The 22,288-nt window shown below is 45.1% G+C and overlaps 1 protein-coding gene across 3 annotated transcripts in view; it reads right to left on the reverse strand.

The window, feature by feature from the left end:
• Positions 1–22,288, reverse strand: part of prkd2 (protein kinase D2) — a 73,029-nt gene that overhangs the window by 16,071 nt on the left and 34,670 nt on the right. For 2 of the 3 annotated variants that reach the window (XM_080773026.1, XM_080773025.1), the window contains exons 2-12: positions 16,821–16,959; positions 15,461–15,592; positions 14,237–14,442; positions 12,881–13,064; positions 10,692–10,763; positions 10,482–10,499; positions 7,107–7,266; positions 6,363–6,474; positions 3,200–3,277; positions 1,505–1,604; positions 1–130 (exon numbers count right to left, since the gene is read on the reverse strand). The exon at positions 1–130 is cut by the window's left edge and continues 95 nt beyond it. In XM_080773026.1, coding sequence (XP_080629152.1) covers positions 1–130; positions 1,505–1,604; positions 3,200–3,277; positions 6,363–6,474; positions 7,107–7,266; positions 10,482–10,499; positions 10,692–10,763; positions 12,881–13,064; positions 14,237–14,442; positions 15,461–15,592; positions 16,821–16,959 — 1,331 coding nt within the window. The remainder of the gene's footprint in view (positions 131–1,504; positions 1,605–3,199; positions 3,278–6,362; positions 6,475–7,106; positions 7,267–10,481; positions 10,500–10,691; positions 10,764–12,880; positions 13,065–14,236; positions 14,443–15,460; positions 15,593–16,820; positions 16,960–22,288) is intronic. The other variant, XM_080773027.1, reaches the window with a different exon arrangement.

Here is a 22,288-nt window from a genome sequence, read left to right on the forward strand (position 1 = left end):
CGGCCCACGCCGCTGTTGGGCGCCACGTTGCTGGGCGAGGGCGGCGTGGGGGGCAGGCCCCCCTGGACCACCTGGCCGGGGGGCAGGGAGGGGCAGTTGGGGTCCTCCCCCACGTAGTAGCACAGGCTGCCTGCCAGATTATAATAGGGTCGTCACCGTTAATTACACATCGTCGTCTGATCGTCGTCTTAATTATTTGAGATGATCGCAAAATGTTTTGTCATAATCGTGTGTCTCCATGATGTAAATGTTTCATAATACATAAAAAAGCTGAAAAGGCCTTTGCTGAAAATGCCAATGCTTTCTTGATATATTTCAGTTATTTGTCCTATCTGGCCTGTGCATTCTTTTGCCTGACAGCGGGTCGCAGGTCCGACTCCCGATCCCGACGACCTTTGCTGCATGTCACTCCCCATCTCTCTCCCCTCCATTTCCTTTCAACTTACTGTAAACTATGAATAAAGGCAGGTGTGTGTATATGTGTGTATATATATATATATATCAATCATCTGCGTTGACAATGAATGGTCAACCTAAGTGTGTAATGGTGGCAGCCCCTATACCGGCTGTGTTGACCTCCAAGCAGTGAGGGCCAATGACAAAGCTTCTAGGAACATCTTTGAATGCAGATTGCGGCCCCTAGATGAGTCACAGAGACTGTATGTTTTTTGGGAGCGTTCTACCCATTGCTGGCTGTCAAAAAAAAGTCATTCAAATTTTGACATATAATTAATATGTTACTTTTTAGGATTCCAATTCAAAAACAGCAAAGAAATATATTCAGGATTTCAATTCAAATATAGCAAAAGATCTACAAGCTCAAAACACGTCACTTTTTGAGCTTGTAGATTGGCTTTTTTTAATGCTTTTTGTGGCTTTCGCCTTTATTTTATTTTTTACTTTTTTTATGGAGGGACAGACAGTAGGCTGACAGGAAATGGGGAGAGAGATGGGGTGGGAAGACATGTAGTAAAGGCCGTCGGGATCGGGAGTCGACCCGCAGCACACTGCCAGACTGGATTACCAGCCAAGGTGGTGATCGGGAGTCGAATAAGGAAAGGAAAGGTACTATGTTTACCCAGGGTAACTGGACTAAGCTCAAGAACTTGTTTACAGCCAGGCCCTGCTCATAGAACATTTCATGGTAGAGGTTCAATGCCTTGTCCAAGGGCACTTCAGCGGTGGTCATTTTAACGTGCCGGTTCCGGGGATACGAACTAGCGACCTTCCGATATCAAGACCGCTCCGCAAACCGTTTCGGCCACCGCTGGATTACTGGATTACCAAACAAGGTGGTGATCGGGAGTCGAACCCGCGGCACACACTGCCAGACTGGATTACCAGCCACGGTGCCTGGACCGCTGAGCCATGGCAAAGGCCCAGGCAGATCGGCTATGTTTTGCTATACGACTAGGCTAATATGCAATGTGGCCCCTCTGGAGTGAGTGTGGAAGTTGGTGAAAGTGTCCCACCCCTGCCTGACCCGACCTCCACAGTAACCTACCTGTGATGACCTCGAAGCAGTGAGGGCTGGTGGCTCCGGGGGGGATCAGGGTGAAGTCCCCTGCCGGGCGGACCTCCAGGATCTCAGACAGAGGGATCTCCTATAAACCACCACAAACCAGTCAGTATACTCACACTTATATCAAAGTATCAACACTGCAATGCCAATGTAGGAATTGTAGTGATGCACCGAATATTCGGCCGCAGAAAATATTCGGCAGAAAATGGCTAAAAATGCATTTTCGGCCTATTCGGTTTCGGTCCCGAATAGGCAGAAAATATATCACCGAATAGTGTATATGCAATTAATGCATTCAAAAGAGCTGAATAAATGTTTTATGGACCCATAATAGTGATTGTTATTTAAGTTAAGTTTTGCCATAACCATTTATTTTGCCATAAATCAGGTAGCTTTAAGGTACGGCCATGACAGCAATGGTAGGAAAAAAGATATATAATATTAATCATATTCGGATATTCGGTTTCGGCCAAGAATTTCCCTTTCGGTGCATCCCTAAGAAATTGCAAATCAAAATTCACTTGAGTAAAAAAAGTATACAAAAGTGTTGGTGTCAGAATGTACTTAACCCATTCTGACCTGAGATCAGATTCATACGAGGTTTTCCACTGGACACACACTGGTCTGATTAACCCATTCTGACCTGAGATCAGATTCTAAAAATGTCAGTCGTTCTTCGATATTTCAAAAATAGCAGACCTTCAAGCTCGTAGCGCGCCACTCGGTGGCGCGCTATGAGCTTGTAGATCTGCTATTTTTCAATAGCTAAAGCATAACATGATGCGAACACCAAAATGGGTTCCCGTTCAGAATGGGTTAAAGTACCAAAAGTAGAAAGTAGGTCACTCTGCAGAAGTTTTCAAATGTATAAGAAATATAAGAAAATAAAATAATCTAATGGCTGAAATGTACAGTATAGGGCTGAAGTGTTTAATGCACGTTTTGTAATAATATTTAAAAAATCTACAAAGTAACTATAGTAACTATTAAGGTTTTCAAATAGATGTAGGAGTAAAAGTACAATATTTGAGTTGAAGTAAACATACAGGAAATTGTAAATACTGAAGTAAAGTAGAGTCAGGGGATCTTAGTGTAATCTGATCGACATTAGGAATGGACTTTAACCCATTCTGACCTGAGATCAGATTCATACGAGGTTTCCACTGGGACACACACTGGTCTGATGAACCCATTCTGACCTGAGATCAGATTCTAAAAAATGTCAGTCGCTCTTCGATTTTTCAAAAATAGCAGACCTACAAGCTCATAGCGCGCCACTCGGTGGCGCGCTATGAGCTTGTAGATCTGCTATTTTTCAATAGCTAAAGCATAACATGATGCTGACACCAAAATGAGTTCCCGTTCAGAATGGGTTAAAGAAACACCCTTTTCAGTTTCAGTGACTAGTTTCTGAACATCAAATCTAAATTAATACCTCAGTAACGGTAGCAAATAACAGAGTTACAAGTAAAAGGCCTGCATTAAAAGGTGTTCCCGTGTCTGTACTGTGGCGTGTTCCCGTGTCTGTACTGTGGCGTGTTCCCGTGTCTGTACTGTGGCGTGTTCCCGTGTCTGTACTGTGGCGTGTTCCTGTGTCTGTACTGTGGCGTGTTCCCGTGTCTGTACTGTGTACAGTGTATGTACAGCATGTATATTATTGGTGCAGGTTTTACCTACCTTGTAGTACTTGTTGGTGGTGTTGTTCTGGAAGAGGATGATGCACTTGCAGTCTAGACGCCAATAGTGCCTCTTTCTCTGTTGGTGGTGGTAGTGGGAGGGGGGGGGGAGGGGGGGTGAGAGGTCAACATGGGATTCATCTTAGATGCTGGGGACTCTGTCCAGAGAGCGGACCAATCGGAGCAAAGGAAACGGAAGAGAAGAGGAAGACAGGACAAAAAAAGAGAGAGAAAGAGAAAGGAAGTTAGTATAAAGGACAGACCTGGGGAGAAGAGAAACAGACCTGGGGAGGGAGAAACAGACCTGGGGAGGGAGAAACAGACCTGGGGAGGGAGAAACAGACCTGGGGAGGAAGAAACAGACCTGGGGAGGAAGAAACAGACCTGGGGAGGACGCTAATTAGTGTCCTGGCACGGACACTCACGCAGAAGATGAACGGTTTAGGGAGTAAAGTGCATAGAAGCTAAGAGGAAACGGTCAAGGCCATACAGCGATGTGACCGGGCCAATGCAGAGGAGACAGACAGAGAGGAGGGGACAGTCGACAGGACTCTGTCTCAGTCAGTGATCAGATAGAGAGGAGTGGACAGTCGGCAGGACTCTGTCTCAGTCAGTGATCAGATAGAGAGGACTGGGGGACAGTCGACAGGACTCTGTCTCAGTCAGTGATCAGATAGAGAGGACTGGGGGACAGTCGACAGGACTCTGTCTCAGTCAGTGATCAGATAGAGAGGAGCTGCTATTTTCGCGCTTTCCGCACTGTGACAGCGTATAAAATCAAACATAAAGGACTAGTTCTCCTCATAAAATAACATATTTTCTATTCAAGCCTTGAATTCATGGGGCGAGATGGTCTCTTTGAGTCTCCGCCAGGTAAAAAACTATTCATTATTATTAGAAAAATACAGTATAATGATTCAAACTATTAATGGCACACTACTCGATGATTACATTTTTAAAAAATTGCAAAAAAAATAACCGATAGTTGTAGCCCTACAGAATAAAGCCCAACACACACCGTCTGCGAACACGGCGCGCGTCAAAACAGCCGCCTCCGTTATTTTCAATGAACCTATCGCACACCGGCGGCGTCCGATGCACGCATGACGCCTCGCCTGACGCTCCGATACGCCACCGTTCTATTTTCCAGGCGTTGCCGTGTCGCTGCGCACCCGGTGTGTGCTGGGCTTAACAGAAACGATGTGTGTTGGCCTGTGGTGTACTGTAAGTTCAGGGCAGATACGGCGGAAGGCTTTCTGGTTGCACAGGGAGGGTAAACAGTTCAGGGCAGATACGGCAGAAGGCTTTCTGGTTGCACAGAGAGGGTAAACAGTTCAGGGCAGATACGGCAGAAGGCTTTCTGGTTACACAGGGAGGGTAAACAGTTCAGGGCAGATACGGCAGAAGGCTTTCTGGTTGCACAGAGAGGGTAAACAGTTCAGGGCAGATACGGCAGAAGGCTTTCTGGTTGCACAGAGAGGGTAAACAGTTCAGGGCAGATACGGCGGAAGGCTTTCTGGTTACACAGGGAGGGTAAACAGTTCAGGGCAGATACGGCAGAAGGCTTTCTGGTTACACAGGGAGGGTAAACAGTTCAGGGCAGATACGGCGGAAGGCTTTCTGGTTACACAGAGAGGGTAAACAGAATCAGGGCAGATACGGCAGAAGGCTTTCTGGTTACACAGAGAGGGTAAACAGTTCAGGGCAGATACGGCGGAAGGCTTTCTGGTTACACAGAGAGGGTAAACAGAATCAGGGCAGATACGGCGGAAGGCTTTCTGGTTACACAGAGAGGGTAAACAGAATCAGGGCAGATACGGCGGAAGGCTTTCTGGTTACACAGAGAGGGTAAACAGTTCAGGGCAGATACGGCAGAAGGCTTTCTGGTTACACAGAGAGGGTAAACAGTTCAGGGCAGATACGGCAGAAGGCTTTCTGGTTACACAGAGAGGGTAAACAGTTCAGGGCAGATACGGCAGAAGGCTTTCTGGTTACACAGAGAGGGTAAACAGTTCAGGGCAGATACGGCAGAAGGCTTTCTGGTTACACAGAGAGGGTAAACAGAATCAGGGCAGATACGGCGGAAGGCTTTCTGGTTACACAGAGAGGGTAAACAGTTCAGGGCAGATACGGCAGAAGGCTTTCTGGTTACACAGAGAGGGTAAACAGTTCAGGGCAGATACGGCAGAAGGCTTTCTGGTTACACAGAGAGGGTAAACAGTTCAGGGCAGATACGGCAGAAGGCTTTCTGGTTACACAGAGAGGGTAAACAGTTCAGGGCAGATACGGCAGAAGGCTTTCTGGTTACACAGAGAGGGTAAACAGAATCAGGGCAGATACGGCGGAAGGCTTTCTGGTTACACAGGGAGGGTAAACAGTTCAGGGCAGATACGGCAGAAGGCTTTCTGGTTGCACAGAGAGGGTAAACAGTTCAGGGCAGATACGGCAGAAGGCTTTCTGGTTACACAGAGAGGGTAAACAGTTCAGGGCAGATACGGCGGAAGGCTTTCTGGTTACACAGAGAGGGTAAACGGAATCAGGGCAGATACGGCAGAAGGCTTTCTGGTTACACAGAGAGGGTAAACAGTTCAGGGCAGATACGGCGGAAGGCTTTCTGGTTACACAGAGAGGGTAAACAGTTCAGGGCAGATACGGCGGAAGGCTTTCTGGTTACACAGAGAGGGTAAACAGTTCAGGGCAGATACGGCGGAAGGCTTTCTGGTTACACAGGGAGGGTAAACAGTTCAGGGCAGATACGGCAGAAGGCTTTCTGGTTACACAGAGAGGGTAAACAGTTCAGGGCAGATACGGCGGAAGGCTTTCTGGTTACACAGGGAGGGTAAACAGTTCAGGGCAGATACGGCAGAAGGCTTTCTGGTTGCACAGAGAGGGTAAACAGTTCAGGGCAGATACGGCAGAAGGCTTTCTGGTTACACAGAGAGGGTAAACAGTTCAGGGCAGATACGGCGGAAGGCTTTCTGGTTACACAGAGAGGGTAAACGGAATCAGGGCAGATACGGCAGAAGGCTTTCTGGTTACACAGAGAGGGTAAACAGTTCAGGGCAGATACGGCGGAAGGCTTTCTGGTTACACAGAGAGGGTAAACAGTTCAGGGCAGATACGGCAGAAGGCTTTCTGGTTGCACAGGGAGGGTAAACGTTTACCAGTGTGTCCTTGTTGCTGTAGTGGACCATCCATCCCTCCTTGATGGCGGTGCTGGAGCGGCGGGTGGTCTGCCTCACCGACTGGACCACCCTCATTAAGGGGATGTAGACGCTGCAGACCAGACAAACAGTTAGCAGTGGAGTACAACATCTTCATCCTGTGTGTGTGTGTGTGTGTGTGTGTGTGTGTCAGGGGGGCAGTCAGACAGATATTTTGTGAAGCCACTAAGGAAATCGGGACTTCCTGAAAGTTCATATAATGGCCTGTTGTGGCGCTGTCTGTCATTGGGCCCCAAAAAACCCCCATAGCTCCATAGAGGTCCATGTATTTGGGCCCACCTTCACCTAGACTGTATTACCTTAATAAACATGGTCATGAATACATTCTGCTTCCAGTCACGAGTTTAAAGTCTCATTTCTAATGTCATGATATTCTTTTTGGAAAATTATGGTCCCATTTATTTAAAAAAATTACCGTAAAGTCGCGTATGTTCTGAGGGGCGTGGCTACCGGTACAGTCTATGACCGGGAGCCACCCCCCGTTCGAGTCAAAATAAAAACCAACAAAGAAGAAGGGGGGGAAGTCCCGCCTCGTTGTCTGGGCCAGCCAATGGCCAATGTGCGTGCTTGCGTGCGTGCGTGTATGTCCGTGTACTGTGTGCATGCATGTGTGTATGTGGTGCGTGCGTGCGTGCGTGCGTGCGTGCGTGCGTGCGTGCGTGCGTGCGTGCGTGTCTGCCTGACCTCTGGTCCCCACTGGCCCCGTCCTGGTTGTTGTCGGGGGAGAAGGACCCCGGGATGCTGCAGGCCTCGTCCGAGTCGTCCATGGAGGACTTGTCCGAGGCGTCATACTCACTGCTGTAGTCCATGGGGACCTCCGGGTCCACGCTGGGGCTCAGCATGTCTGTGGGACAGAACACACAGAACCATTTAGAACCTCCGGGTCCACGCTGGGGCTCAGCATGTCTGTGGGACAGGACACACATAACCATTAAACCTCCGGGTCCACGCTGGGGCTCAGCATGTCTGTGGGACAGAACACACAGAACCATTAAACCTCCGGGTCCACGCTGGGGCTCAGCATGTCTGTGGGACAGAACACACAGAACCATTTAGAACCTCCGGGTCCACGCTGGGGCTCAGCATGTCTGTGGGACAGAACACACAGAACCATTTAGAACCTCCGGGTCCACGCTGGGGCTCAGCATGTCTGTGGGACAGAACACACAGAACCATTTAGAACCTCCGGGTCCACGCTGGGGCTCAGCATGTCTGTGGGACAGGACACACAGAACCATTAAACCTCCGGGTCCACGCTGGGGCTCAGCATGTCTGTGGGACAGGACACACAGAACCATTAAACCTCCGGGTCCACGCTGGGGCTCAGCATGTCTGTGGGACAGGACACACAGAACCATTAAACCTCCGGGTCCACGCTGGGGCTCAGCATGTCTGTGGGACAGAACACACATAACCATTAAACCTCCGGGTCCACGCTGGGGCTCAGCATGTCTGTGGGACAGAACACACATAACCATTAAACCTCCGGGTCCACGCTGGGGCTCAGCATGTCTGTGGGACAGAACACACAGAACCATTTAGAACCTCCGGGTCCACGCTGGGGCTCAGCATGTCTGTGGGACACAACACACAGAACCATTAAACCTCCGGGTCCACGCTGGGGCTCAGCATGTCTGTGGGACAGAACACACAGAACCATTAAACCTCCGGGTCCACGCTGGGGCTCAGCATGTCTGTGGGACAGGACACACACAACCATTTAGAACCTCCGGGTCCACGCTGGGGCTCAGCATGTCTGTGGGACAGAACACACACTACCATTTAGTAGTCCATGGGAACCTCCGGGTCCACGCTGGGGCTCAGCATGTCTGTGGGACAGGACACACACAACCATTTAGTAGTCCATGGGAACCTCCGGGTCCACGCTGGGGCTCAGCATGTCTGTGGGACAGAACACACAGAACCATTAAACCTCCGGGTCCACGCTGGGGCTCAGCATGTCTGTGGGACAGAACACACAGAACCATTTAGAACCTCCGGGTCCACGCTGGGGCTCAGCATGTCTGTGGGACAGAACACACAGAACCATTTAGAACCTCCGGGTCCACGCTGGGGCTCAGCATGTCTGTGGGACAGAACACACATAACCATTTAGAACCTCCGGGTCCACGCTGGGGCTCAGCATGTCTGTGGGACAGAACACACAGAACCATTTAGAACCTCCGGGTCCACGCTGGGGCTCAGCATGTCTGTGGGACAGGACACACATAACCATTAAACCTCCGGGTCCACGCTGGGGCTCAGCATGTCTGTGGGACAGAACACACATAACCATTTATAGGCCCGACGTCGTCTTCTGAAAGAATATTATATTATTCAAAGAGTTGTGCCACATTTTTCACGATTTTTCAAAGATAGCAGACCTATACAAGCTCGTAGCGCGAGACCCTCAGACTGACACTAATTAGCCCACGGACCCCCCCCCCCCCCCCCCCCATTTGAAAAGATATGCCAGGGACCCCCATAAGAGAAGATGTTTACGACTCTAGCAGTGATTCTCAAACCGTTTTAATTTCAAGGACCCCCAGTTTGACATGCATTAGTCTACGGACACCCATTTAATGGCATTTCTATCTCTGGGACCCCCAATTTAAATATTGTAAAAACCACTGTTAATTTAACCCTGAGAGTGTACATTTGTACACTCTCAGAGTTACAGACCTTATGGTCCCCCTGGAACTCCCCAAAGGACCCCTGGGGGTCCCCGGATCCCACTTTGGGAACGACTTCCTTACACCTTATCCCTAAACTTCTTTGCCTTTTTTTGAGGGGCGCTAGTCCCTCCTATGTGCAGCTTTTAGTGTGTGTGTAAAACTGTAGTAGATTGGATGGAGCCCGCACACCACAGGTATAAGCAAGACGTTCTTTATTGAAATACTGACATCTAGACACAACTGGTCAGTATTTAAATAAAGAACGTCTTGCTTATACCTGTGGTGTGCGGGCTCCATCCAATCTACTGAAGTTTATTTTAGCCCGGCACCCAGCCTGTCGATGTGCGTATTCTACGTCTGCTCTGTGTAAAACTGTAAAACACAAACTTTGTCCTAACACATTAAAAGCCGTTGATGTTAATGAATGGCCAGAGTTTTGAGTGATTGGCCGGAATGAGATGATGTATGACGACGTGATGATAAGAGCGCAGCTCACTTCACAGGAGTGTGAATATTTTTATTTAATAATTCGAAAAGCCGATCTACAAGCTCACAGCGTGTTAATGTTCATCGATCGACTAGTTGAACAATTTCAAAATGTTTTTCAAAATACACAAAAAAAAAATGTAGGGAATCGGGATAAAGGGTGAACAAAAACAGAACTGTTCACTAAAAAGATTAGTTTCAATCATCTGTTGAGCGTTCAGTACGTCTGTCTGCCTCTCACGTTGTCCCGTCCAATGACCAAAGAGGAACGTCTCTCTTTAGACATTCAAAATGTTACGTTTCGCCGTACTGACTGACCCGAACGCGCGGACGAAACTGAACGATAACTTGAGGAAGTGAGTAAGCCATTTTTGAACAGACTGTAGTAAGGCAAGCTAAGAATATAACCTCTGACCCCTCACATGTTCTGTATTCCGAATATGAATTAATGAGATCAGGAAGAAGGTACAGGATGCCACAGTGCAAGTACAACAGATATAAACACTCTTTCATTCCTCTCTCTATAAAAATGTTGAATGGGTAATTGGTACCTTAATGGGGTGTACGCACCAGGGGTGTATTTGTTTTGTTTTGTTGTAATGTCTCTGTCTATGTGATTATATGTATGCAGCTGTGGTCCTGTCTCCAAGACAAATTTCTCCCAAGGGAGACGAAATAAAGACAACCTTGAACCTTGAACCTTGAAGTGACCGAAGTGACCGAATTCGTTCCTTCGCTATACAATGGAAAGCACACAGAAGGAGCGGTTCTATTAACTACTACTACTACTACTACTTCAGCAACATTATTCCTGTTACTAATTATACTAATGTTAAAAGCCTATAATAGCGTGTATAGGAGAAACAAAGGTACCGGTATGCGAACAACAACTACTTACCACTGTTACTTCTGTTGTCTGAGAAGACAGAAAGGTGAGTGCCGGAGAGATGCAGTGTTGTTGTTACATGTTGGGGTTATATGAAAAGGTCAAAGGTTAATGAAAAGAGGACTTCATCATCATCATCAACATCATCATCATCACAGCCATGCTGGGTTAACAGTCAGTCACACACATGCTTTAAATTAAAACGGGTATATTCTCTCCTACCTCCAATGGTTTCCCCGAGGCAGTCGTTGGGAACTTTGTACGCACAGCGCTTATGGCAGTTGAACTTGCAGTCTGTGAAAGATAATCGATCGATGAACAAACAAAAAATAACAAAAGTGTAGTTATACATACTGTACTACTGAATATGTTTGAATAAACAATAAAATGTAGGGCAGTCATGGCTGCCTACTGTACACACATATACAGTAGATTAGACACCAGTATTTCTGTATTTGATAAAGCCACAGATATCCCATCTTGATTGCAACTGTGTAACTGTTGTATGCTGTTTGTTGACGATATCCCAAAGGTTATGCTGTTCACAATAACCCAAAGGTTATGAAGTCATGAAGTCTGAAAATGAACATGCGCTGCGTCCATGTGGATCTTATTAGATGTTGATGTTTCTGCTGTGGTGAAACCCCATGTGACTCACATTCAATTATGATAATGCACGATAATGTCAAAGAAAGAATACAAAAAAAAACTGAGTTATCGTTATTGTTCACATTTTCCCATGAACAGTATTTAACCCATTCTGACCTGAGATCAGATTCATACGAGGTTTCCAATGGACACACACTGGTCTGATTAACCCATTCTGACCTGAGATCAGATTCTAAAAATGTCAGTCGTTCTTCGATTTTTCAAAAATAGCAGACCTACAAGCTCATAGCGCGCCACTCGGTGGCGCGCTATGAGCTTGTAGATCTGCTATTTTTCAATAGCTAAAGCATAACATGATGCTAACACCAGAATGGGTTCCCGTTCAGAATGGGTTAATAGGGGAGAAAGCTTAAACACGTGTCATTTATTTATTTAAGTAAATCGGACGTCAATCTTATTATTCGTGTTCACAGTGCCAAATTGTGTTTTATGGAGCACATTCTACTTCTCCAGTGCCAACAGTGTATATATCAGTCTGTGGTTCACTGGGTGTTCAGGGTAATGGTATGAGTGTGAGGCAAAGCATTGTATTGGTGGGAGAGAAAAATGCATTCATACTCATGGCGTCCATATTCCATATATAGTATAATTATAAGTATAATTATAGTCAGAATGTTGTTCCATTCAAATCCACTATGGTGCATAGTGTTGATTTCGTCGACTAAAACTAAGACGAGAAGTGTTCGTCGACTACCTTTTTCCACTGACAAAAACTAGATGAAAACTAAGCTACGATGACTAAAACTAAGACTAAATATATTGACAATTTCGTCAACAAAATCACTAAAGTGTTAGGAAGGCACTAGTGGACAAGAGATCCAGTATAAGTCATTTTACAATTAGTTGCATGCTGAAAATAGCAGATCCACAAGCTCACACCGCGTCGCAGCGCGAGCTTGTAGATCGGCTATTTTCAGCAAGTGTCATTACGATGCCATCAAAGGCCCGCCATAATACATTTTAGTCAAGTAAATCAACTGTAGATTTTTGTCGACTAAATTCGTATGACTATAACTAGACTCACACTAAAACATTCCGGGTGAAAATGTGACTAAAATGAAATGAAAACTATTCAAGAGACTATATTTATGACTGAAACTAAAATATAAATTTGCTGCCAAAAACAACACTGCTATGGTGCGACAAACCAGGCTTTGTCGGGCGTCTCTACACAAACACAATAACATGATAATAATACGCCCACCTTTGCACTGTAGGCCCTGTCTGAAGAGGCCTCGTAGAAAGAAGCCTAATATCCTCACCTTTGCACTGTAGGCCCTGTCTGAAGAGGCCTCGCAGAAGCCTAATATCCTCACCTTTGCACTGTAGGCCCTGTCTGAAGAGGCCTCGTAGAAGCCAAATGTCAAGGAAATGTGGAATGCTTGTACATTTAAGGACGTCATAAACCAAGCCATGAGAAGCTGTTGTCTGTGACCTGTGACATGTGTGGTCCTCTGATGTCATGTGTACAAGACCCACCCACCCCTGGGGGGGTAATAATGTATTTAAGCTGAAGCCTGACTGAGATGTGTTGAGTCAGTACGGTGTTCCATTGTAACGCTTCACTACTGTCTCCGTATTCGAATACATTCTATTCCAATACTCTGAATTGTGTCTGTCTCATTATTGTTGTTTCAACTATGTTATAAGTGCTCACCGACAGATTTCTTTAACACTAATATCCTCACCTTTGCACTGTAGGCCCTGTCTAAAGAGGCCTCGTAGAAGCCTAATATCCTCACCTTTGCACTGTAGGCCCTGTCTGAAGAGGCCTCGTAGAAGCCTCTTGCAGTACTGGCAGACGGTGGGCCGCGTGTAGGAGTGGACGGCGAACGTGTGCGGCACCTTCACCTTGGTCATCAGGATCTTGTCCAAGTGGACCGGCCGCCCCGTGTAGAACCGACGGGCTTCGCTGGGAGTCCGCGGCTGACGGGAGAGAAGAGGAATCATTTTATTAGTGATAATGACTGTGGCTGTTTACGCATGCACCAGAATAGTCCATTTCTCAAAAAAACTGTCGATCAATCAAACTTATCCCAGAAACCTAGTTTAATGAATACATTTGTATTTTAGCCAATTCGATTTATTTATTTATTCCTCAAGACATTGATGTTGCCCTCGTTTGCAATGTCGTTGAGATACACTGCAGCAGTACAATTACATTTTCTACAAAAGAAAAATAACTGTGATTTTTTGCTGACACAATTATGATTTTGTTATTTGTTGTGTGCTACAATGTGTTATTTTCTACATATGTATGTTCATTGCTATATTGGTTTCTACACTTCCTTTTGTACATACATTCGTTCATTCCCTTTGAGATCCGTGCAGTCAGTTGGAGGACTATGAAAAACTGGAATTTTGTTTTAGGAAAGGTATTTTTGCTTTGGCAGACTTTTTATGCAGGGCGTGGGAAATAAGGCAGAATGTTTTGTTTGTGTAAAAAAATAATAAAAAAAAATGGAATATCAACAAAACAAATCTGTTTATTGTACACAATGCAATATTGAAGCAATGTTATGGTGTGTCCTGTAAGTCCATGTGGGCAGGGCGCCTTTGGTGCATGACACAAAAATAAAGAAATCTATCTATCTATCTATCTATAAGGTAATTCAGTTGTTCATGTTTCCTTTCTTTATATTTCGTTTATATGCGTTTTATATCACTGATTATTGTCTTTGTGTTTCGTCAGTTTTGACGTAGGTTTTTGAGCAAATAAACTTCCAGTACATGCTACTACTGCCTTCGTCTCCAGTTCATATCAGAGGGAGTGATCTATATTGTAATATAGGATTAATGCAGATTGTGGTGTGAGAGTATATAGTACTGTGCAGTGTGCGGTGTCTACATACAGTCAGTATTGTGTGTATGAAGGTTTGATTGATTGATTGATTGATTGAAATATTTATTAACAGTGTGCAGAATTACAGTACAATTCAAGCACAAACTCAACACAAAGACTGTTAACTGTGAGTGGGACGACCCAAGCATTACACTTGTTTACAACAGGGTCCACCATGTTCAATTCATCAAAACATTTAGAGACTTACAAATAGACACTTCTATATAGGTTATTATAGGTGTATATATACGGGTACCATCTGTGTGTGCGATCGGACCAGGCCAGCCTCCTCTGCACAGGTGGAGGTGGTTCCCACGCTGCTCAGAGACAGAGACTCCGTGGTGGAGAGGCGTAGGGATTGGCTGCTCGTCAGGGACGTGGTGGACAGACGCCGCTTACGGGCTCCGCTGCAGTTGTTGGGGATGCTGAAAGCACAGCGCTTGTGGTAGTTCAGTCCACAGCCTGCAGGGGGAGACAGAGGGTTGGTGGGGGAAAAAAAGCAAGGAGGCAGAGATGGAGGGAAATAAATTTAGTTTATAGAGTTAATGTTATGAGAGCGCATTTCATACACAAAGGCAATTAAAAGGTGTTTCTAAGGCATAAGATGGCATTTAACCCATTTAGGACTGACACCACATTCTACAAATGTCTTCCAAATCATGACATTTTCTGAAAAAAACCTATGTTTGTTTGTCAGTGGTTCTCAACCGCTGACCACAATCTGAAAATATGTTGTTCAGGGGACCCCCCCCCTTCCCAAGCAAAGATTTGAGTTAAAAACGTTCGCGGTGAAAGAATATATAAATATTCAATGATTTGCGCCACATTTCCCCCGACTTTTCAAAAATAGCAGATCTACAAGCTCAGTGCATCGCTATGAGCTTGTAGATCTGCTATTTTTCAATAGCTAAAGTATAATAATAATAACTTTATTTGTATAGCACTTTTTTTAAAACAAGTTTAGAAAGTGCTTCACATACAATACATAAACAGGCAATTCAAATCAACAATGGAAATGAATCAAATACAAAATACAAAAAAAATGAAAAGAGAAAGCAGAAACTTGGATGTTCATTCAAACTCATTAAAAGCCATTATACAATAGTGGGGTTTTTAAGAGTTTAACATAATACTTAACACATCACCAAAAGGGTTCAAATCAAATAAAACATATTCAATATACGATCATGTCAGACACGTCTGTGTCTGTGCTGGTCAACGGATTATATTGCAACATCTAATCTTTAACCAATTTTGGGGCGGGAATCCCTTTTGGTGTTTTAAGGATTTATGTTATACTTTAGCCATTGACAAATAGCAGATCTACAAGCTCATAGCGCGGCACCGAGTGCCGCGCTATTAACTTGTAGATGTGCTATTTTTGGAAAATTGTGAAAATGTGACACAAATCTTTTGAATATATTATTTCAGAGCGAACGTTTTTAACTAAACGTTCACACCACGCATGTTCTCTCCTCACCGTCACATTTGAGCCCCTGTCTGACCAGTCCAAACAGCATCTCTCCGCAGTGGTCGCAGAAGGCCGGCGCGCGGTACGAGTGCACGTTGAGCGCATGTGGGCGGATCTGGAAGTCTTCAAAGGTGGCCGCCGCTGTAGAGACCACACAGCATCGTCAATAAAGGACCACTTCACCACTTTTCAACCTATCTTCATATAATAGGTCCTCGCTGATAATCATGAAAAAAACGGTGCAATTCTTTTCTACTCGGTCTGTGTCTCATAGGAGGGCTGTGTGGGCAGTTCAGAAACCGTCTTCCAGTGACATCATCGATGGGGAATACAAGCTAATAGAAACGGCAGGCTTTCTAGTCCTGAAAAAGTTGCAATGCGAAAATGGAAGCCATCGTTCTCACGATAATGAGAATCTAAATATTTTTGTAAAAGAATCTTGCCCCAGCCCCAGCCGTCCTATGAGACACAGACTGAGTAGAAAAAATCGTGCCATTTTATCATGATTATTAGTGAGGACCCATTATATGGAGGTAATATTGGGGGTAAGTCCCTGCGACATTCTAGCGTCATGTCCAGGGGGTGTACTTGTACATCAAGCTGCCTCACGCTACAGAAACAGGAGACATACTAGCGTCATGTCCAGGGGGTGTACTTGTACATCAAGCTGCCTCACGCTACAGAAACATACTAGCGTCATGTCCAGGGGGTGTACTTGTACATCAAGCTGCCTCACGCTACAGAAACAGGAGACAGACTCCTGCCCTATATGGGCCTCATGGCTCTGCAAGGCTTACTTACTTAATTATGTCATTATTAGGCCTGTCACAGTTATTTGACATAATCACAAATACACAAAAAAAATCATTTAAAATTTCAATAAACAGAAGCTTAAAAAAAAAGAAAAGATAATCACAATTATTATTGCATAATCGTCAGTCAAAATTGGAACGTTAATTATTAATTGAATGTGCAAAACCATACCTATATTAAATTGTTATCACCATGAAACTTGCCCAGTTGATTACTTACACAAAGACAATGATTTATTGTATTACAAAAATTAAAATAGGCAAATTAGGCATTATTTAGGAAGGAAGATATGCAAAATAAAAAAATAAAAGGCTACTACTGTGGAAGGGTTATCATATATTAATCCTATAAACAATTTAATATAGGTATGGTTTTGCACACTCAATTCATATTAACGTTCCAACTTTGGAGGTCTCATGGCTCATGGACTAAAAACTGGTTCTGAACTGAACTGGTTCCCAACCGTAGCCCTGGTCCAATGCTTACAGCGAGTGTAAGCATTGGACCAGGGCTATCCCAACCGGTGGAAAAGGGGCCTGAGAGAGGGAGTCCTTACCAGACAGCACCACCTCCACCAGCTCTCCCTCCTGGATGTCACTGGCAGCTTTGACCAGCTGGAGGATGTTGTTGGTGCTCGGATCATGTTTGAAGAGCAGGATCTTATCGTACATCCCATAGAAGCCACATTCTGGGAACTGGAACACAAGAAGGGAATAAAGAAGACATTATGGATTAATTATGTAATTGTACGTACGTGGTAAGTGGTGGTATTGTGTTTGTAAATCAGTGGACCATGAGTGACACAGCTTAACACAACTCTTCTTTACTTTAAAACTCAGAGTAAATATAATAACAACGGCAGAAGCAGCAACGTCACATCGTCTTGTTGTATATCAGACTGAAGTACTAGATCCCAGATAATCCTCCCAATCATCACAAGGCAACACAGAACACAGGAATATGCAATGAGCGCAGCACCATCAAACAGCTGTCAGTGAGACATAACAGGTGGTTTTCGAACTCTTTTTCATTTCAAGGACACTCCGAGTGTACTCAAGTCAACACTGAGGGTCCCCCACCTCCCTGCTTGATCCCCCCCCCCTCCTTGAGAACCACTGGTTTATATGATGCATTTAATTAAGTTAACTATTACTAATAAGTGCTTTCATTAGTAATAGGCCATTTTCATGCCAGTCATATTGCCATGAAATAGCTCCTACAGTAAACACACATGTTTCCAATGATGCTAATGTTCCATTCTGTTTCTCAGAGTAGAGTCTTTCCAGTGAGCCAACAACATGCACGGAGACTTATTAATATCATTGGGAACACTTTTGTGTTTAAAACAACTATTTAATGGCTGCTATGAAAAAGGTCTAGCTTTCTTCATTCAACATTTGAAAACATTTTTTTGTGGTCATTATCACAGCTATTCCATATTTCTGCTGCCATTACAGATGGACATCTTTTTTTTAATGTTATAGTTCTTGCTTTTTTTAATTTCAAACATCAGTTTACCCCTTAATTAGCTCGTAATGGTTTGCTTTCATTTGGAACAGCTTCTGAATCTGAATGCATAATGTGAAGACGGATATGATGGGTACAGCAGAATTAGGTTCGGTACCAGACAGTCAGTAATCTGGGCTGGGTCCATTATATTTGACAGAGCTATACTCCACCCCAGGGTTTATACAAGGCAACTTAGGTCTTCTGATAAAGGCCTTCTTATCCTCCCTGCTACCAAGCTAAGAACAAAAGGTGATCGCGCCTTCTCAGCTATAGCACCTACACTCTGGAACGAGTTACCTCTGACAGTCGACACTTTTAAAAAGCTGCTTAAAACACACCTATATGGTAAATATTTTGGCCTAATATATAGTGAGTATCTCTATTGAGTCTTGTTCTGCCTGTACTGTATATATATTTCCATGTATTCTGTTGCTCGTTTATCATTGTTGTCATCGCTGTTTTGCTGTCGACTGTGTTTTTCTGGGTTTATTTTTATTATTTTACTGTGCACGTACAGCACCTTGTAACGATTGTTTTGAAAGGCGCTTCATAAATAAAATTACTGTACCTTACCTAATCACTGACAATATATACTACTGATGATCGCCAGTGGCGCGCAAACAGACAGTCAACGCCAGCGTCCTCACTTCCCACATTCATACACCAAATGGAGGCAATGTGGGGTTCAGTGTCTTGCCCAAGGACACTTCAGACATGTGGACAGGAGGAGGAGCCGGGATTCGAACCGCCGACACACGGATCATTGGACGCCCTGCTCTATACCTCCGGAGTATAGTCTTGCGTATATAGCCAGAGAACTATTCCACGATAGAATCTGGAACTACACCACAAAGAGTAAAGAAGCTGCCATTTCCGTTCATGGAAAATATATTTTAAAATATCTTTACATTTTATTTGTTTTATTTCCTTTTCTGCTATAAGCAGCAAGCTATTTCTATTTCTATTATAATGAATATGCTCGACTGTAAAGACGAAACGGAAGTGGGGAGGAGTCTCCACTTCCGCTTTATCGCATGTACTCATGATCAGAGCTTCCGTTGCTCCAGACTGTATGACGGAAGCATTTATATTTTACTCATGATCAGAGCTTCCGTTGCTCCAGACTGTATGACGAAAGCATTTATATTTTACTCATGATCAGAGCTTCCGTTGCTCCAGACTGAATGACGGAAGCATTTATATTTTACTCATGATCAGAGCTTCCGTTGCTCCAGACTGTATGACGGAAGCATTTATATTTTACTCATGATCAGAGCTTCCGTTGCTCCAGACTGTATGACGGAAGCATTTATATTTTACTCATGATCAGAGCTTCCGTTGCTCCAGACTGTATGACGGAAGCATTTATATTTTACTCGTGATCAGAGCTTCCGTTGCTCCAGACTGTATGACGGAAGCATTTATATTTTACTCATGATCAGAGCTTCCGTTGCTCCAGACTGTATGACGGAAGCATTTATATTTTACTCATGATCAGAGCTTCCGTTGCTCCAGACTGTATGACGGTCACGGAAGCATTTATATTTTACTCATGATCAGAGCTTCCGTTGCTCCAGACTGTATGACGGAAGCATTTATATTTTACTCATGATCAGAGCTTCCGTTGCTCCAGACTGTATGACGGAAGCATTTATATTTTACTCATGATCAGAGCTTCCGTTGCTCCAGACTGTATGACGGAAGCGTTTAGAAATTGGGAGAGGCAACAGTTTGGCAACGCGAGACTCTACCTCCTGATGAATTGGAACACAATAGGGCTCTCCATGTTGGTTGTGAATGCTATAATGAACGACTATGTGGCAGTGCTGCCTGCATGCTGTTTTGACACGTCGAACACAGTCTGCTGCATGTGCTCCTGCCACACACACACACACACACACACACACACACACACACACACACACTCCTGCTACAGATGACAAGAGTGATCAAACAACACCGATGGTGAACACGGCATCCAGCAAGTCATATGACTGGAATGAAACTCTGACCAGCCTACTGACCGCACGCACACACGCACACACGCACGCATGCACGCACGCACGCATGTCCGCATAGCACAGGTCACACACAGTGGCCAGGGTCCCAAATTAAAGCCAAAAGACCACAGCTATACTGTTGCTCAGTTACATGTGGAGACAAAGTCGAAACATTATATCCTGTCCTGTCTGAGTGACACACGCGCACGCACACACACACACACACACACACACACACACACACACACACTGAGAATAAGGCCCTCCAACGATATTAGAGATGAGAGCGTCAGTCAGAAGTCAGCAGAGCGAAGGGCGCTGCCTGTCACAGGGAAACCCTGCGCTCATGAAATGTTAATGCCGTCTGGTTCACTTCAGCAACCACATCACACACAGTACACCTCACGCACACACACACACACACGCACACGCACATGCACAGTACCACCCCCCCATACACACACACACACACGTGTGCACAGACAGACAGACAGGCAGACAGGCAGGCAGACGCCCCTATTCCACCAAAATAACTTTGGTCTAGGACTGGTTCCGTTCTTTGACAGTTTAGATCACATTCCAACCTGAATAGTATGAGTGACACGCCTATAATGTGGTTCCCACAAGAAGAACTTTGTCTCTTTTTGGTTCCAGTTCTGAGCTATATAGCTTTTAGGGATCTGAATCTATTAAACCAATTCATTTGTTAAAAATTTGGCGGGATTTTTCTTTTACGGAACCGGTTCACCCCGGTGGAAAAGGGCCAACAGAGAGAGAAATAATCAGGATAAAGAGAGAGAGGTTTACCCACATACACTCTCACACACACACACACACACACACACACACACACACACACACACACACACACACACACACACACACACACACACACACACACACACACACACACACACACACACACACACACACACACACACACACACACACACACACACACACACACACACACACACACACACACACACACACACACACACACACACACACACACACACACACACACACACACACACACACACACACACACACACACACACACACACTCTTGTTGTTTTCCCCTTGGCAGAGTCAGGATTCCCATGATTCCACCATCTGGCAAGGTTCTGCTCACTTACAGGAAGGGGAACCCTTGACTCCACCTCGGAATGAAACGCGCGCACACACACACACACACACACACACACACCCTCCTCCCCAGTTACCACACCCTCCTTACACACATCAACACACCCTAACTTTCCCGTTTCCAGTCTCTTCCCTACACGCACGCACGCACGCACGCACACACACACACACGCATGCACACACGCACGCGCACACACACACACACACACACACACACACACACACACACACACACACAGTCTAACCACCCTGTTCCCAGCAGGCAATCTATATAACATCACCGCATTCTGCCTCTCAGAGCCTGGTCTCGTGTCTCTGCCAAGCCCCACAGCAGCAGCTCCGTACAGGGGTGCGGTGGTACGGCCGCGCTGCCACTAACGATGCTACACAAAAAGTCAAGTCCAGACCACACCCCGGGGGCTAATGGTACTGGTACCACTTATGATGCTACCCCACACCCCTGGGCCGGGCTACTGGTACCACTTATCCCATTCTGACCTGAGATCAGATTCTAAAAATGTCTTCTACATCCTGACAGTTTTCTGGAAAAAGCTGTGTTTCTTATGTCAGTCGTTCTTCGGTTTTTCAAAAAATAGCAGATCTATACAAGCTCGTAGCGCGCCACTCGGTGGCGCGCTATGAGCTTGTAGATCTGCTATTTTTCAATAGCTATATTATAACACAATGCTAACACCAAAAGGGGTTCCCGGCGCCCAGAATGGGTTATGATGCTACGTACCACTGGTGACAACACGGCCCACCAGACTGGCTCCATGAAGAGACTATGACTGCTGGCATGCATAGCTTGTGTTTTGGAGGGATTTGTGTGAAATTGTGTAAGGTCGGTTTAGACTAGAGGGATATATTAGTCTGTGTGGGAGTCGGATAATGGTGTGACTTAATTAGTCAATCAGTGCCACAGACAGACATGACGCATACAGTCAGTGTTGACATACAGAGATTCTGTTGAGCTAAGAGATATTCTGTGAAATGATAGATATGAGTCATCACTGATACAACCAGACAGTGTAGAGCTGAGACTATACTGTATACTGTACATCTCCCCATGCCTTCGGCCTGGTGGAGACACATTAATGATTAATAATGAATTTATTAGTGAATTAAAAAAGCTAGTCATTTAAATTTTGCATTGTGCCCAACTGAAGGATTTCAACCTAAAAGCCTGCCTTCATTAACTATAGTGGGCTCAACACACAGGTGTGGATCTTGTGGCCATGCATACAGATCTCCTTCCCACAATATTTTACGTCATGGGCACGACACACGACTATGACAAGGATAAACAACAAAGGTTCACTTCTGGGATTCTGTGATGGTCGAAAACAAACTCTGAAAAGGGTCTGCC

Source organism: Protomyctophum bolini, assembly GCF_963924005.1.
Source record: "Protomyctophum bolini genome assembly, chromosome: 9".
In the NCBI taxonomy this organism is placed as follows: Eukaryota; Metazoa; Chordata; class Actinopteri; order Myctophiformes; family Myctophidae; genus Protomyctophum; species Protomyctophum bolini.